This window comes from Uranotaenia lowii, chromosome 1 (assembly GCF_029784155.1).
Source record: "Uranotaenia lowii strain MFRU-FL chromosome 1, ASM2978415v1, whole genome shotgun sequence".
Lineage (NCBI taxonomy): Eukaryota > Metazoa > Arthropoda > Insecta > Diptera > Culicidae > Uranotaenia > Uranotaenia lowii.
In genome coordinates this window covers 160,368,535-160,386,000 of record NC_073691.1, presented here as the reverse complement: position 1 = coordinate 160,386,000, position 17,466 = coordinate 160,368,535, and the positions used below count along the sequence as shown (strand labels likewise).

General features: G+C 38.7%; 2 protein-coding genes across 2 annotated transcripts in view; one reads left to right on the top strand and one right to left on the bottom strand.

Moving 5' to 3' along the window:
* Positions 1 to 10,679, top strand: part of LOC129740698 (probable G-protein coupled receptor Mth-like 3) — a 120,625-nt gene extending 109,946 nt beyond the window's left edge. Inside the window, exons 6-9 of the mRNA XM_055732462.1 lie at positions 89 to 227; positions 501 to 605; positions 9,733 to 9,908; positions 9,985 to 10,679. Of these exons, the coding sequence (XP_055588437.1) occupies positions 89 to 227; positions 501 to 605; positions 9,733 to 9,908; positions 9,985 to 10,022 (458 nt within the window). The 3' untranslated portion in view covers positions 10,023 to 10,679. The remainder of the gene's footprint in view (positions 1 to 88; positions 228 to 500; positions 606 to 9,732; positions 9,909 to 9,984) is intronic.
* The window catches only part of LOC129740695 (RNA helicase aquarius), a 220,522-nt gene that overhangs the window by 121,377 nt on the left and 81,679 nt on the right, over positions 1 to 17,466 (bottom strand). The window lies entirely within an intron of this gene.

Here is a 17,466-nt window from a genome sequence, read left to right as displayed (position 1 = left end):
AGTGTGTAGCCCAATCTCCTTTGTCGTTTTGATGTCATCATGTTTTATCTTCTTTTTCGTGTTTTTTTTTCCCAACTTCCGCCTCTAGCCGAACGAGAGCAGTCCTACTTCGTTTACCTTCCGCTGTCTGTGATGCTGAGCATCAACATCTTCCTTTTCATCTGGACCAGCTTCCATCTGCATAACAGCGACATCAGTGCGGACCGAAAGAAAGCGCTCCGATACAAGTAAGTCTTCCCCCACCTAAGGAGCTACTTAGAAATCCTACCAATGAATGATTCCATTCTGGAGAAACGCCTCGAAAATTGCAACTCGGTCGGTGTTGCGGCTAATTGCATTGGCTCCGAATAATAAGACCACAAACTGGCCTAGTTCCGGAGCACAAGAGTCAATTTTACCGAGTGCCGAGATGAACACCGAGAACCCAAACACTTCGGAACCAGATGGAGCAGCATAAATATAATTTCTGAAGTTCTTCCATTTTAATCTCTCCCTAATAGATGCATGCTGTACTTAAAACTGTTCCTGCTGGCCGGGCTCATCTGGATATTTGAAATTATTTCCTTCCACGTGCCGGAGGCTAGCTTGTATCGGTCATGGTTCTGGTGAGTGCACTCTCGTAAAGCATAGTGAATTGAAAATGGTTTGTTTTGTTTTCAGGAATGACAGAAGCCGATGAACTTAAGTTGTTTCCACTTTTTGAGAGATCTTTGGTTACGGCTGATAATTCCTTAAGTACTCAAGAATGTGAGATGAGATAGCGAATTACGTAATCTGCTGCTGGTTCAAAAATCAATTAGTTTCATTCCCTTTGAAAGAGCAGAGCGATTATAAAAGTGGACAAAGAGACCTTTCAAATATAAAAAAGGTCAATTTAATCAATACTGATGTTATGAAATCGCTTGGTACATCTTTGTACCTGAAAATGATCACATTTTCATATGTGATGAAAGAAATTAGAGAAACATGAACTATCAAAGAACGAAAGAACATAAGCCGTAAATATCATGAAAATTTCGAAAAAGATACAACGGCTCACCGACAGGACTTGAACCTGCAATCTCCGCTTCGGTACAACGGCGCGTTAGCCAATTCCACCACGGTGAACGTGATGGAACCGGCGAACACGAGCAATCGAGCTCTGCCGATCAACTGCTGGACCTTCTATCGAAACACCATGTATATCCCGCATGTGATCTTTCCCTCTATTGATCTCTCTTGTTTCTCTAACCCCACCCATCGACTCGGGATTTTAGCCGAGCGAGCACATGGTCGATTGCTTCGGGTTTGCCGCAACTTACGTTCAGATGAAGAAGCAATCAGTGCCGCTCAAGGTTCCGAGCAGACCAGTTACACAGGGAGGTGTTGCTCTGTTGAAATCAATACTGATGTTATGAAATCGCTTGGTACATCTTTGTACCTGAAAATGATCACATTTTCATATGTGATGAAAGAAATCAGTTGATCGGCAGAGCTCGATTGCTCGTGTTCGCCGGTTCCATCACGTTCACCGTGGTGGAATTGGCTAACGCGCCGTTGTACCGAAGCGGAGATTGCAGGTTCAAGTCCTGTCGGTGAGCCGTTGTATCTTTTTCGAAATTTTCATGATATTTACGGCTTATGTTCTTTCGTTCTTTGATAGTTCATGTTTCTCTAATTTCTTTCATCACGTATGAAAATGTCAATTTAATGATCGATTCTCGACTGATTTGGTCATAGTATTCCTATTTTGTTTTTTGATGTGCCTATAGCCCTAGCAATTTTGCTAAGCTTTGGGGTAGACTGCCGAAACGAGATTCTAATCAATTTTGAGGTTATGGTTAAGTTGAATCTTTTTTTGACGGTGGCCATTAAAAAGCACAATTTCGTAAAAGGAGGCGCAGAAAATATTCATTTGTCAAACTGTTCAACGAGAACAAGAATTAAATAAAAAAAAAAACTCAAACACGACCTCGTGGAAATCCGTTGATCCTATTTCTAACGGTCGCCATTCAAAAAGAAGCACGGATTCTTGGGAGCAAAAACGATAGAAAATTATCCTCGAGTTGTGCAATCTTAATATTCCACCTCTCACCTACCCCAACTAATCCTAGCCCTGTTGCAAAGTAGAAATGTGTAGATCGCTAGTCGCTTCCCCTAAGTTTCTCTCCCTGAAAAAGGCAAGGAATCGAAGTGTTAACCACGTGCACATCTGTAAATCTTCGGCATGAGCAGTTGACAACTGCAGGGTGGTCACAACTTTTTCATTTTGAAATTCCTAGTTTTCCCGGTCATAAATTCAAGGTTTTCCGGGCTTTGATGATCTGAAATTTGAAACTTATTTTTATGATTTGGCATTTTTCATCAAATTCATATAATTGAACTTAAAAATAACTCAATTTAGAACTCTGGTTGCGAAAATTTAAAAAATTATGGGCAACAAATTAAAAAGTTCAGAATTTACATTTACAGTTTCGTGGATTTTTTTATCACTATATTACTTGATTTTTTAAGTTTGTATCGGAAAATTGAGTATTTTTTCATTGAAAAATCAACCTCATTTTTGCTTCTTCTGTGAATCCAAGCTTACTTATGGTTTCTGTTCCATTTCAGTTGAATTGATTGTTTCGCAACACCATTCCGGAAAAGAAATACTGCTTTTCAATTGCTGATCACTTTTTTGATTAATAAGAAACGAAGTTAAAATCTTGGACAAAGTCCTTAAGTGGAAATTTACCTTTTAAGAATTTTTAAAATTGGCACAAAAAGGTTAGTGAGGTTAAATTTTCAGAATAACATATTCTATTTTCCCATACAAACCTTAAAGTTTAAATTTACTCATGCTATCGTTACTTAAAAATTCTGCCAAAAATCATGAATGAGTTTGGAACTAAAACGCAACTAAACATGTATGGTCTCATTTTTTTTTTTACAGTTCCTAAACATTATTCAGTACTTAAAAAAGTTGCAAACTAATTTTATAATTTGAAAAATTATAAAATAAGTTTTCAAATAAATGAAATAAATTGTTTGGCATGAATTTCTAAGTTAGAGGTGATTTAAATTATTTCCATCGACTTTTTTTTTCAACTTGTTCACAATTCATGCAGTAGCTTTGTTAAGCAGAAGCAAGTGGATTTTTACCATTTTTTTTTTAAGTTAACCCTTGAATGTAAAAAAAATGAGCTTGTAGAAAAGAATAAATAGAAGATTTGGATTCAGCGCCCTCAAATTAGTTAAAATTACCTCCTAAACCTTTGAAATCACGGAAAATTTAAAATTTCGTTGCCTGGTTTTAACGGACAAAGAACCAAAAACAGAAGTAAAAACAATAAATTTTAATGCAATAATTTTGTTATTTTGTTTGTTTGTTGAAACTAAATCTCTTTTTAGCATGTAAAAAACCTACAATGATATTTTCCTGATGTACTTTATTTAAAAAACAACTATATTTTACGCATGACTTTTCATAACGTCGTATGGAACAAAATGGAAACAAACAATTTTATAGCAAAAAAAATGCAAAAACTAACATAAACTAGTAGCAGCTTTGTTTCGGTTGGAATATTTGTGGTCTGGTCAACATATTCTGGATGAGAAATATAAATTTTAAAGTTGTTTTCCTTCTTTGCTGCCGTTTTCGCTAAATCTTGACGAGGTAATGAAAGCTCACGCGAGATTTTGAGTATGGTACACCACAAAAACCACAATGCAATGTTGAATAATAGTAACAATTTTAAAATGATTGTAATGCCATTCGATACTTGAACAAATTTTTAATGAGTTTTTGAATCATTCATCTCATTCTGCGAGACAGTTTTAGGCTCTGGGTTTCGGAGAAAATTGAGTTTTTTTTTAAATTCTAAATGTGGTTCAAAAGTGATCATAGTTAGTTGTAAAACTGATGATTTTCTTATCACACATTTTTGAACTGTTGAATTTTGACATAGAAATTTTAATAATATTTTCAATTTTGGGTTGAACTCCTGATCTTGGAACCAAAACTAAATTTTATTTATTTTATTTTTTATTTATTTATATAGTACTAGCTGACCCGGTGTGCTTTGCTACACCTTTCCAAATCAAATGATATTTTCAGCTGGAGCTGGAGTTTCGAATAGAAACACAAAGATACTTAAACTAATATTCTGAATCCTGATCTATAAATTTGTGTTAATGATCTGATAATTTTAATCTATTTCTTTAAGCTTCGCCCTGAGCTGGGAGGGTCTCAAATAAATCTTACGCAAACAATCTAACTTATAAAATATTGTTATTTTTGCTTGATATGTTCTGAATTTATGCTAAGAAACCGATAAGAAAGCCCCCGCTGTCCTTCCCGTCACCCCTTGCTGAAAGGAGGTCGTGATCTTTAATAATCATACCCATATTTTTCGAACCCAAAAATACTCTTATATCAACTATAGTTTTCAAGCTTTACAACAAAATTTATATGGAGCCCCCCCCCCTTTCTTCCTCTCTCTCTACACTGTAAAGCGTAAGGGTATAAAGGTATAACAATCGTAGAAATATCTCTCGTAACCAAATACCTTTCCATGCCACATGGACCCCCTCCCTCCTCCTATGTACTTACTCACTGGAAGGAGGATGGTGTGTCAATTATCATAGAATCATAACAAAACGATTTCCATGTTAAGTTTTGTCCATTTCTCGGATATTGTTAAAAAAAATTGAATGTAAGCTTTCCTGTTCCCTTTCTAAATTCCCAATTCTATCCTTCTGCAAGAAAGGAATTGTTTCACATAAAAATATTTCTCGTTTTCAAGTACCATCCCATGCCCAATTTGGTTTTATTTGCTTAGTAAATTCTTGATTTTTGCATAAACTTGAAAGGAAGTACCATCCCCCCTTCCGTCCTCCCCCATTGAATGGAGGGGTGAGAACTTAATATTCATAGATGTATTTTTCGTACTCAAATACTTTTTGATTCCAAATTTGGTTTCATTTGCTCGAATAACTTTCGAGTTATGCAAAAATGCATTTGTATGAAACCCCCTCTTTCACCCTTTATCTATATATTTCCGCTGAAAAAAGGTGGGGCTTCAATTTATATAGAAACATTCTCGTATTCAAATACCTTTACATGCCAAATATGTTTCCATTTGCTCGATCTGCTGTTTCCATTTGCTGGATCTGCTGGTTCCATTTGCTGTTGTAGTTCTCGAGTTATGCAGTAAAAATTGTAAGAAACTCCCCTCCCTCTTTCTTTTCTCCACACTGGAAGAAGGAAGAGGTCTCAAACAATCATTAGAACAGCGGCTTTGGCGTAGTGGTTAAAGTTCAAGTCATCTACGCTAAAGTTCATGAGATCGAATTCCGGTCATGGCATACATGGTACATTTTCTGTGGTCTAGTGGCTTTGGCATTTGTAAGATGCTAGCCATAATAACTTCGAAAAATGTACGCTTAGAGTTTAGGAAAGAAGATCTCTTCAAAGAAACATGAAGTTTCACTGAGATCCTATGTGTGTGTGAACGTTTTTTAAAGAACATGTCTCGTTCCCAAATACTTTTCCATGCAAAATTTGGTTCCATTTGCTTTATTAGTTCGCCAGTTTTTTTTAAATTATAAAAAAGGTCTCCTCCCCCCTTTATATGTTTCGACTGGAAAGAGGGAGGAGTCTTAAATAATCATAGAAACATTTTACGCATACAAATATCCTCCCATGCCAATTTTGGTTTCATTTGCTTACTTAGTTTTTGAGTTATGTAAAAAGTTATAAGAAGACCCCTCCCCCCTTATATCTTCCTACTGAAAAGAGGGAGGGTTCTCAAATAATCATAGAAATATTTTTCGTATTGAAATACCCTTCCATTCCAAATTTCGTTCCATTTGCTTTATTAGTTTTTGAGTTATGTAAAAATTATAAAAGACGCCCCCCCCCTTTTCTACTGGAATGAAGGAGGGGTCCCAAATAATCATTGAAATATTTTACGTATCCAAATACCTTCCCATGCCAAATTTGGTTCCAATATCTTAATTAGTTTTTGAGATATATGAAAAATTGTAAGGTAGCCCCCCTCCCCCTTCCTATCAGCCCACTGAGAGGAGAGAGGGGTACCTTATATTCATTGAAATATTCCTCTTTCCCAGATACCACCCCATGCCAAATTGGATACCAATTGCTTGATGGGTTTTCGAGTTATGCAAAAAATTGTCTTTTGTTTGGGAGACCCCTCCCCCCCCTTCACGAGAGAGGGAGGGGTCTCAAACCATAATAGGAACCTTCCCCTGCCTCCAATACACCCACCTGCAAAGTTTCACGCAAATCGGTTCAGTAGTTTCCGAGTCTATAGGGAACAGACAGACAGACAGAAATTCATTTTTATATATATAGATATAGATTCCGTTTCACGACATAACTTGACGAACATAATTCCTAAAATTCACTCGGTCCATGGCAACCGTTCTTCAATTCCTCGGGCACCCCACGTTCGCCAGATCACGCTCCACTTGGTCTAACCACCTCGCTCGTTGCGGCCCCGCTCGTCTTGTTCCAACCGGATTCGTAGCGAACACCTGTTTTGCAGGACAGTCGTCCGGCATTCTCGCAACATGTCCCGCCCAGCGTATCCGGCCAGCTTTCACCACCTTCTGGATACTGGGTTCGCCATAGAGTCGCGCGAGCTCGTGGTTCATCCTTCGCATCACACTCCGTTCTCCTGTACGCCGCCAAAGATGACTCTTAACACTCGTCGCTCGAATACTCCGAGTGTACGCAAGTCCTCCTCGAGCAATATTCAAGTCTCGTGCCCGAAGAGAACAACCTGTCTAATGAGCGTCATCTCCAGATTACACTTCGTACGAGGTCCAAGTCTTCTCGACCATAGTTGGTTGTGCAGTCCGTAGTAGGCACGACTTCCGCTGATCATAAGCCGCCGGATCTCATGGCTGATGTCATTGTCTGCGGTCACCAGTGACCCGAGATAGACGAAGTCTTTGACTATCTCCGGCTCATCATCGTCGATCATGACCTTGTTAATACTGGACAAGCGGGCTCGGTCGGTCTCGGAACCGCAGGCCAGCAAATACTTCGTCTTAGACGTATTAATCACCAATCCAAACCTTCTTGCTTCGCGTTTCGGTTTGCGGTAGATCTTCTCCACTGCCGCAGATGATCTGTTGACTATGTCAAGGTCGTTTGCAAGCAGATTAGTTGACTGGATCTGTTGAAAATTGTGTCCCGCATTTCGCCTACCGCTCGTCGAATTACTCCTTCTAGCACCACGTTGAATATCATGCAGGATAGACCATAGCTTTGTCGAAGCCTACTACGTGATTCGGATGAACTCGACAATTCACCCGAAATCCGCACACAGCACTGCGTTCCATCCATCGTAGCCATGATCAGTCTGATCAGCTTTTCGTTCTTGTCCATGATTTTCCATAGCTTGTCACGGTCGATCGTGTCGTATGCGGCTTTGAAGTTGATGAATAGATGGTGCGTAGGGACTTGTTGTTCATGGTATTTTTGGAGGATTTGCCGTAATGTGAAGATCTGGTTCGTCATAGACCGTCCCTCCATGAAGCCGGCCTGATGACTTCCCACGAATCTGTTTGCTTGTGGTGTTAGACGATGGAGTAGAATTCGGGACAACACTTTGAAGGAGGCATTTAGGACAGTGATCGCTCGGTAGTTCTCACAGTCCAACTTGTCGCCTTTTTGTAGATGGGGCATATTATCCTCTTCTTCTACTCCTCCGGTAGCAGTTCTGTGTCTCAGATCCAGACCATCAACTAATCAGCCAACTTGTCAGAGCCCATTTTGATAAGTTCAGCTGCGATGCCATCCTTGCCAGACTTGTTACTATTCAGCTGGCGAATGGCTTCTTGAACTCCACTCATCGTTGAAAGTGGCTCCTCCTCTACGTCATTGGCTACGCCGGCGGTGTACCTTGCCCCATCGTATTGATCACCTGCATTCGCGCCGATCAGATTTTCATTAAAGTGCAGCTTCCACCTTTTGATCACCTCACGATGGTAACGAATGCCTCTGTCCTTATCCCGGTACACTTCGGCTTGCGACCCGAAACCTTTGCGGGATGCATTGAGCTTCTGATAGAACTTTCGTGTTTCCTGGGAACTATGCAGCTACTCCAGCTCCTCGAACTCCTCCTCCTTCAGGCGGCGCTTTTCTCTTGGAAGATTTGGACTCGCTGTAATTCCGGCTTTTCGGCGTTCTCTTCGTCCATCATCCTCCGATACTCCTCGTTGAACAAGTCGTTCCGTTGAGTTCGTTCCACATGTCCGATGATGTTCTCCGCAACGTTGTTGACGGCTGTCTTGATGCTATTCCAACAGTTCTCGAGAGAGGCTTAGCAAAGCTCGCGCTCTGCCGGCAGCGCTGCTTCGAGCGATTGCGCGTTATCTGCTACGACCACAGGTTGCTTCAGTTGTGCAATATTTAACCGAGGCGAGCGCCGTTTTCACATACTGTTCACTACGGAGAGTTTTAGGTGCATCTTCACCATCACCAGATAGTGGTCTGAATCGATAGTGACGGCTCGACAGGGTCTGACGTCGACGAGGCCTGAGAAGTGCCGGCTGTCTATCAAAACGTGGTCGATATGTGATTGCGGTCGGAGGCGGCGAAATCTATAGATTTTCGTTGGTCAGCTGATCCTTCCAATTGTCGGTTGGAATTCCTTTTGCTGACCGACCTGAGCGTTGAAATCCCTGATGACGATCTTGATATCATGTTCCGGCAGCGGTCGCATTCACGTTCCAGCTGCGCGTAAAATTCGTCTTTGTCGTCACCGGTACTTCTGAGGTGAGGGCTGTGCACGTGTATGATACTTATGTATGTTGAAGAACCGATCCTTGATTCTCCATCGGGGCATTCGTCGGTTGATCGGGCACCACTCGATCACGCGCTTTTGCATCTTCCCCATCGCTATAAAAGCTGTTCCAACCTCGTGTGTGTCACCGCAGCTCTGGTAGATAATCTCAGTACGCACGTACCGTGGAGCTCTTCAGACATACCTCCTGCAGCGCTACGATATCTAATTTGCAGCTCCTCAATTCGTTGGAGAGCACGCGGGTACTACCCATGAAATTCAGAGATTGGCAGTTCCATGATCCAAGTTTCCAATCGCTGGTCGCATTTCGTCGCGTGGGACTTTGCCGATATCCATCCGAAATTCCTTGTTTATTATTCGTTGCTAGATGTTTTTTTGCAGTCACAGGCTCGCAAGGCCCGCAGCTAACCCCACTATTTCGCAGGAGGGCCGTCGTGATGTTGCTGTTTTGGTTCCCGAGCGCCCCTAACTAATCGAGAACATGGAAACAAATAAGACAGGGAAATTGTATTTGGGTACAAAGAATGTTTCTACGATGGTCCCTGCTCCCAGGCAGTGGGGAGATAGGAAGAGGAGATGTACGTGGCAACGTGAATTACTTCTATGGTTGCTCATATCCTCTCTTACCTTCCAGTAGAGGGGAGATTTGAGGGCGAAGGGAGCTACATTTGGAACGAAACGTTAAAAGTTACGTAAAATGTTCCTCGGGTAGTCCCTTGTCCCAACCCCCTTTAACAAGTAATCCCAGGCGGAACACAAGTTGTCATATATTAGCATCAAATATTTAAATGGGCAAAGAACTGAACATCTGGAAACAGCATAAAACAGTTTATTTCAGTTTCCCAAACCTCATATTTATATTCAAAAAACGTCTGCGCAATAGTTTAATTTTTACCGATTTTGACTTCAATTTTTGCCTGTTCCAATTTCGCAGGATTCTGATCGACTCGATAAACTGCCTTCACGGGGTGCTGATATTCTTCGTGCTGATAGTATGGCGGCAGCGCATCAAACGGGAACTTTCCGGGCGCCTAGTTTTCTGCATCCGGTGCCCGGCAAGCTGGGCGCAGCTGAAGGACGACGAGCAGGAACACCTGGCGGAGGAGGAAGGTAACTACACACTGATTGCCGCCATGGGAGGACGCTTCGCATGACGTTTGCTAATACTGAAAATTGTATTTTCCAGATCAGGAATACGGCAAGTACGATTTAATCATCAAGTAGGAGCTTCCCGGAGCGAGATGATACCGGCAAAAAAGAACCGTTACATTCTGGAGAGCAACAGTTGCACTTGTACAATGTTACACATACGGAAAAAATAAAAATACACGTAATGGTTTCTGGTGCACGTAACGAGAAAGGATCTTCCATATCTAGCACAATTATCTTTCCGGGAACGAAGGTGCTCACGAAAGCGGTGGCAAAAATCGTACTACACCGAAACGACAGAATGCCACACCGCTATCGATGGAGAGGATAACTGCATGAAATATACATACATATGGAGCATAAGTAAGGATAAGTGAAATCGAACATTAGGATAATGTTAAGTGCTATCATCATACTAAAGAAGAAATTGTTGAATAGCTATTCTAAAGAGTGTAGTATAGAGCTTTATATAACTCGCCTCAATCGAAAAGGATGCAGCAGCTTTTGCATCCGGAAATTCGATGCTTTAGGTAAATCGGTAGCTTTAGGAAAAAAAATTAAGTCAATAGGTTGAATCAGAGAGAAAAAGTTGAAATCCATTGAAAATGGCATGACACTAAGAGTTTACATGTTTTAATAAAAGCTTAAAAAACAATCGAGCCGGACTTTTTAAGTAATCCCCTGTAGATGCCGTTAAAAAAAAATCATTCATCCGGACACAAAGTGGAATTATGAGAGGAGTGTTACTCCATCGGATCCCCGCAATCGTTTTTTCATTCATTCGTTCTGTCAATTAATGATAAAAAATAAAAGTGATGAATTGAGTCGCACAGTTTATCCTCTTACTTTAAGCATCAGCATCCGATCTGATCTCATCAACGCATCCGTTTTATTTTTGTTGGAGCGAGTGGAAAATTCCCTCCGTTTTGTTTCATTCCTGTTTAACTTAGCCCATAATACCTGTTCCAGCAACTTAACCGAAAGAGAAAATCACGTTCCGAAAGTCAATGAGAAAATTCTTAAATAGCATATCCAACTACTGAAGGCAAATGAAATTTACTTATCAATCAACGAGATACAGATTAGAATTTAAGATTTCAAAAACAGATTTTAAAGTCAGATTTAAGATTTCATTCAGATTTAAATCAGATTTAAGATTTCAGATGTCCGATACAGATTGAAGATATTAGACTTCAGATTCAGATTTAGATTTCAGATACAGGTTCTGATGCAGAATCTTAATTCAGATTTAAATTTTTGATTTAGATTTCAGAATCAGATCTCGGATTCAAATTTCAGATTCAGGTTCGAGATTCGGATTACAGCATTAAATTAAGCATTTCAGATTTCGGTTTCAGATTCAGATTTCAGATTCGGATTTCGGATTCAGATTTAAGAATTCAGATACCAAATTTCAGATTTCAGAATTCAGATTTCAGATTCAGATTTCAGATTCATCTATCAGATTCAGATTTTGGATTCAGATTTTAGATTTAGATTTAGATTTCAGAATCAGATTTTAAATTTCAGATTTAGATCCAAATTTCAAATTCACGTTTGAGATTCAGGTTTCAGATTCAGATTTTTGATTCGAATTTCAGATTCGAATTTAAGATTCAGATTTCGGATTTGGATTACAGATTCAGATTTCAGATTTAGATTTCAGAATTCAGATTCAGACTTAGATTCCAAATTCAGACTTAGATTCCAGAATCAGACTTCAAATTAAGATTTCAGATTCAGATTCAGATTTCAGATTCAGATTTCAGCTTAAGATTTCAGAATGAGATTTCAGATTCAGATTTTAGGTTTAAATTTGAGGTTCAGATTTCAGATTCAGATTTCAGCTAGATTTCAGATTCAGATTTCAGATTCAGATACAGTATTTCAAATTGAGATTTCGGATTCAGATTCAATTCAGATTAAAAGTTCAGACTGCAGATTCAGATTTCAGTTCCACATGTCTGATTCAGGTTCATATTTCAGATTCAGATTTCAGATTCAGATTTCAGATTCAGATTTCAGGTTCAGATTTCAGATTCAGATTTCAGATTCAGATTTCAGATTCAGATTTCAGATTCAGATTTTAGATTCAGATTTCAGATTCAGATTTCAGATTCAGATTTCAGATTCAGATTTCAGATTCAGAATTCAGATTCAGATTTCAGATTCAGATTTCAGATTCAGATTTCAGATTCAGATTTCAGATTCAGATTTCAGATTCAGATTTCAGATTCAGATTTCAGATTCAGATTTCAGATTTCAGATTTCAGATTCAGATTTCAGATTCAGATTTCAGATTCAGATTTCAGATTCAGATTCAGATTTCAGATTCAGATTTCAGATTCAGATTCAGATTTCAGATTCAGATTTCAGATTCAGATTTCAGATTCAGATTCAGATTTCAGATTCAGATTTCAGATTCAGATTTCAGATTCAGATTTCAGATTCAGATTTCAGATTCAGATTTCAGATTCAGATTTCAGATTCAGATTTCAGATTCATATTTCAGATTCAGATTTCAGATTCAGATTTCAGATTCAGATTTCAGATTCAGATTTCAGATTCAGATTTCAGATTCAGATTTCAGATTCAGATTTCAGATTCAGATTTCAGATTTCAGATTCAGATTTCAGATTCAGATTTCAGATTCAGATTTCAGATTCAGATTTCAGATTCAGATTTCAGATTCAGATTTCAGATTCAGATTTCAGATTCAGATTTCAGATTCAGATTTCAGATTCAGATTTCAGATTTCAGATTCAGATTTCAGATTCAGATTTCAGATTCAGATTTCAGATTCAGATTTCAGATTCAGATTTCAGATTCAGATTTCAGATTCAGATTTCAGATTCATATTTCAGATTCAGATTTCAGATTCAGATTTCAGATTCAGATTTCAGATTCAGATTTCAGATTCAGATTTCAGATTCAGATTTCAGATTCAGATTTCAGATTCAGATTTCAGATTTCAGATTCAGATTTCAGATTCAGATTTCAGATTCAGATTTCAGATTCAGATTTCAGATTCAGATTTCAGATTCAGATTTCAGATCGAAGGGATGAATGACCCCATAGTTGTTAAAATCCCAATGATCAAATAAATAAAAAAAATCAGAAATTCAGATTCAGATTTCAGATTTCAAACTCGGATTTAAAATTTTAGATTAAGATTTCAAAATTTAGATACAGATTTCAAATTCAGATTTTAGATTCAAATTTCGGATTCAGATTTCAGATTTAGCTTAGATTTCAGATTCAGATTTCAAATTTTGATTTCAAAATTCAGATTTCAGATTTCAGATTCAAATTCTACATTCAGATTTCAGATTCAGTTTCCAGATTCGTACTCAGATTTCAGATTTGGATTCAAATTTTAGATTTCAGATTCAGATAAAAGATTCTGAATCCAGATTCTGAGTTCGGATTTCAGATTTAGATTTAACATTATAGTTCCAGATTCAGATTTCAGATTCAGATATCAGATTGGAATTTCAGATTAAATTTGCGGTTTCAAATTCCAAATTTCGGCTACAGTTCCCAAATTCAAATTGCAGGTACAGTTTTTAAAACAGATTTTAGATACAGGTTGTCAGGTTCAGATAAAAGATCAGCATTCATAGTTAAAATTTAAAGATTTCGATTTCAGAATCAAATTTCATGTATTCGTTTCAGATGTCTAGTGTATGGTTAAGATTCAGATTCAAATCATGAATTAGTCTCAAAATTTATATCCAAAATTCGAAATTTATCTAACAGATATCAGATTCTGATTTTACGCTCAGATGTGCATAGAGATTTCAGTTTGAAATTTCACATCCAGATTTCAATTTTCAGATTCATTCAGACTTCAGTTACAAATAAGGAGGGGGCTTCAGATTAAAAATTAAAATTTCAGATTACAGATTTATATTTCCTGCTAAGAATCCAGATTTGAATTTTTTATCCTGATTTCAAATTTTAGACTCATGAATTAGACTTAACGTTAGAATTAAGCTTTAGATTTAAAGTTATGAATTCGGATATAAGATGCAACTCACAGAACAAGATTTCAAATTTAAGATTGAGACTCATTTTTGGGATAGAAAATCTGGGATTTCTGTAAGTCACTTTTAACAAGAAAATCATTTCGAAGATATGACACGAGCATCAGCAATCTTTCCTGGCAGTTAGATTTAAAATCGTGGATGTCGAATACACAATTCTAAACATTAAAATTAAAAAATTATGCATTCTTGAAGGTTTAGTGTTTACAATTTTTTATCAGTATTTCAATATTCTCAATGGAACTTTCGAAGTCATTAATGCACAAAATTCTGAGAGCAAGCCCCTTACTACGAAGTTGTTCCAAGAACAGTAACAGTGGAAAAGACCAGGAAAAATGTGCTCTATTCTTGCACACTCGCCACTATTGTGACCAACCGGGAATGGAGGAAAAATGAAAACTCCAGGTAATAAGCTCATCAACGTCATCTTCATTCTACGACTTCCTTCGAGCAAGCTGCCGGCGACCGTTTCCTGCCACTTTATCTTTTTGCAGGTTGTTTCCCAGAACAAGAGGTTCTTAACTTTTCATATGACTTTAATTGCTAGGGGCCGCTGCGGGCAGTCAGCAAATAACTTCACCGGTTTCAGAGTTAAAGAAACGCCCGAAAGTATGCTTTGGATTAGCCGACCTGAATATACACTGGAAAGCTACTTGCTCTTGGTAAGTGCATGAGGTAAAGAAATGGAAGTTTCTCGAGACAAGTGCATTTGTTACTGAAGTTCGGCATTTCTCTAGTTTTACAGTTAATTCCAAGAGATGTTAACACCTCTTAAATTAAAGAATGACTTTTTTTAATTGTGTCTTTCAAGAAAATTATAAATTTCTTATGTTTGCATACCTAGAGCGACCACAGTTCGTTTTATGTCAGTTATCGTATGTCGTTTTTGGCACGTTTCATTTTCGCTTTATTTTTTTTTTTTTAAACATATAGAATGCTTGCTCCGTAAAGCTCATAAATTGGGGGGTGCTTTTAAAGCAGAACATCGAATAAATATCAGACCCCTTTTCTTATGTCGATTGCTATTTCTGCTTTTTTGGGAGTTTCACTTTTTAGTAATTTCATATAACGCCGCCCTCCTAGAGAAGTATCGAACTGGCTTTCTGCCACGTTGTTGTCGTCGTCGTCGTCGTCGATCGGAATACTGTTGGGGCGCAAAAACCCTTCTTTCGATATCGTTTCCATCCGAGAGAACGCATCGACTTTGGTTCGAAACCAAAACAAGGGAACCAAACTGCTGCTATGAGGGACGTAATTTATGATCGGTTCCATCGATTCCATTAGGACGGAAACTACGAACGGCAGAAAATTTCAACGTCGTGTTATCCCTTCGAATGAGAGGTGTGTTTTAATTTAGGGAAAGCTTGTTTGCAAAACGTAACATACATATATCGAGAAATTTATTTTTATCGGAAAGACAGTGGCGATGTTCGTTTTGAATAGGAATATTTTTAGTTCAAAAGAAATTTTTTAGTTTCAGTTAAATTTTTCGGCTATTCGACATTCGACATCGAATACACTTCATATCAAACTTTGAGTGGCATTTAAATTTTTATTTTAAAATAGAACATTGAACGTTGAAAATTGAAAATTGAAAAAAAAATACTTTTCTCTACTTTTCCTCTGAAGTTTAAAGGGTGTCCGCGATGAAATTGCCACACTATGAAATTGCTCTATCTTTTTGACCGTTGGGTAGAATTTAATGAAAATTTGGGTGAATTTAGTTCATAGTGCTTTGTTTACATCCTGCAAGTTTTTAAGTCTTGTGATTAAAACTCGCGGAAATGGAGTCGAAAGAACAGCTCGTGCGTGATAAAATCTAGCGTATTCACCACCAGAACAAGGATCTTTCAAATCGTTCCATCGCTAAAACGTTGGGAATCGCGAATTCCACGGTGTCGCGAGTGATTAAGCGACTCGAGGAACGATTGACCACCGATCGGAATCCCAGAAAGGAAGGAACAAGTATTCCGTACAACACCAAAAATCACAACCGCGTAGTTGGGGCCTCCATCCGAAACCGGAACACCTCCGTTCGGGATGTGGCTAAGAAGATGCACCTAAGCCGAAGTTTTGTCCAGAAGGCCAAAACTAAGGCTGGACTTCGAACGTTCATGGTACAAAAGGCCCCTAATCGCAACGAAAAGCAGAACAAGTCCGCCAAAACCCGTGCCAGGAAATTGTACCTCAATATGCCGACGAAAGTTGAATGCTGCATCATGGACGATGAAACATATGTGAAGCCGACTTCAAACAGATCCCCGGCAACCTATTTTTAACGGCCAAGGGTAAGTTCAGCGTTCCGGAGCATGTCTGCACTCAGAAGATGTCCAAATTTGCGAATAAATTCCTGGTTTGACAAGTCTTCTGCACGTGCGGGAAGCGGAGTGCACCTTTTGTGACCCAGGACACGATGAACGGACAGGTGTACATGAAAGAGTGCCTCCAGAAGCGGCTGCTTCTTCTTCTGAAGGCCCACAACGTCCCAACAAATCTTCTGACCGGATATGACCTCATGTCACTATTCCAAGGCCGTGCTGAAGTGGTATGCGGACAATAAGGTCAATTTCGTGCCGAAAATGTTTAATCCTCCCAACACTCCGGAGTTCCGCCCCATCGAGAAGTACTGGGCGATTATGAAGCAGGCGCGGTTCTATGGGGGGGGGGGGGGGGTGATCGGGGTGATCACCTCCTCTAAGCGGCAAAAAACCGTTACAAAATACCCGCAAATGCTTGAATTTCTATGAAAACTTGGAACTTTTCTTAGTAGATGTGCTTTTAAATTTTCAAAATTTTCCACTCCGTGGGGGTGTTTATTCACTAAAAACTTTATTTGTCACTTTAAATATTAATCAATGTTGGAAAAAGTTGGTTCACCAATCTCAAGCAGCTGTATCAAATAACTTTTGTTGAGTTATTTAGAGTGTTCATTTTGAATTTGCTGTTAATGAAATATAGAGACAACTTTTTTTTTGTTACTTATTTCGCTCGTGTGCCTATATTAACACGAGACAGGCGCGGTCCTATGGGGGGGTGATCGGGGTGATCACCCTCCCCAAGCGGCAAAAACCCGTTACGAAGTACTCGCAAACGCTAGATTTTACATAAAAATAAGAAACTTTTCTTAGTAGGTGTACGTTCGAATTTTCAAATTTTTCCACTCCGTTTGGGGTTTGTTCAATAAAATTATTTATTAATATCTTTAACAGCTTAAAATTGAAAAAAGTCGGTCCGCCAAACTAAAACAGTTGTAACTTGCAATACCCTGGACCGAATTTCACGAAATAACTTTTTTTTGGGGTACTTATAGCGTTGAATTTGAATTTGCTGACCATAAACGCTGCCGGTCATAAGTTTTGGATCACCCCCTCAATCTCATTCTAAAGTCGATGAGCAAAACCTTCTTCGTATGTTATTGGCAAAATTTATATGTTAACTTAATATGACTTAATCTTGGAATAAATTGGAAAATT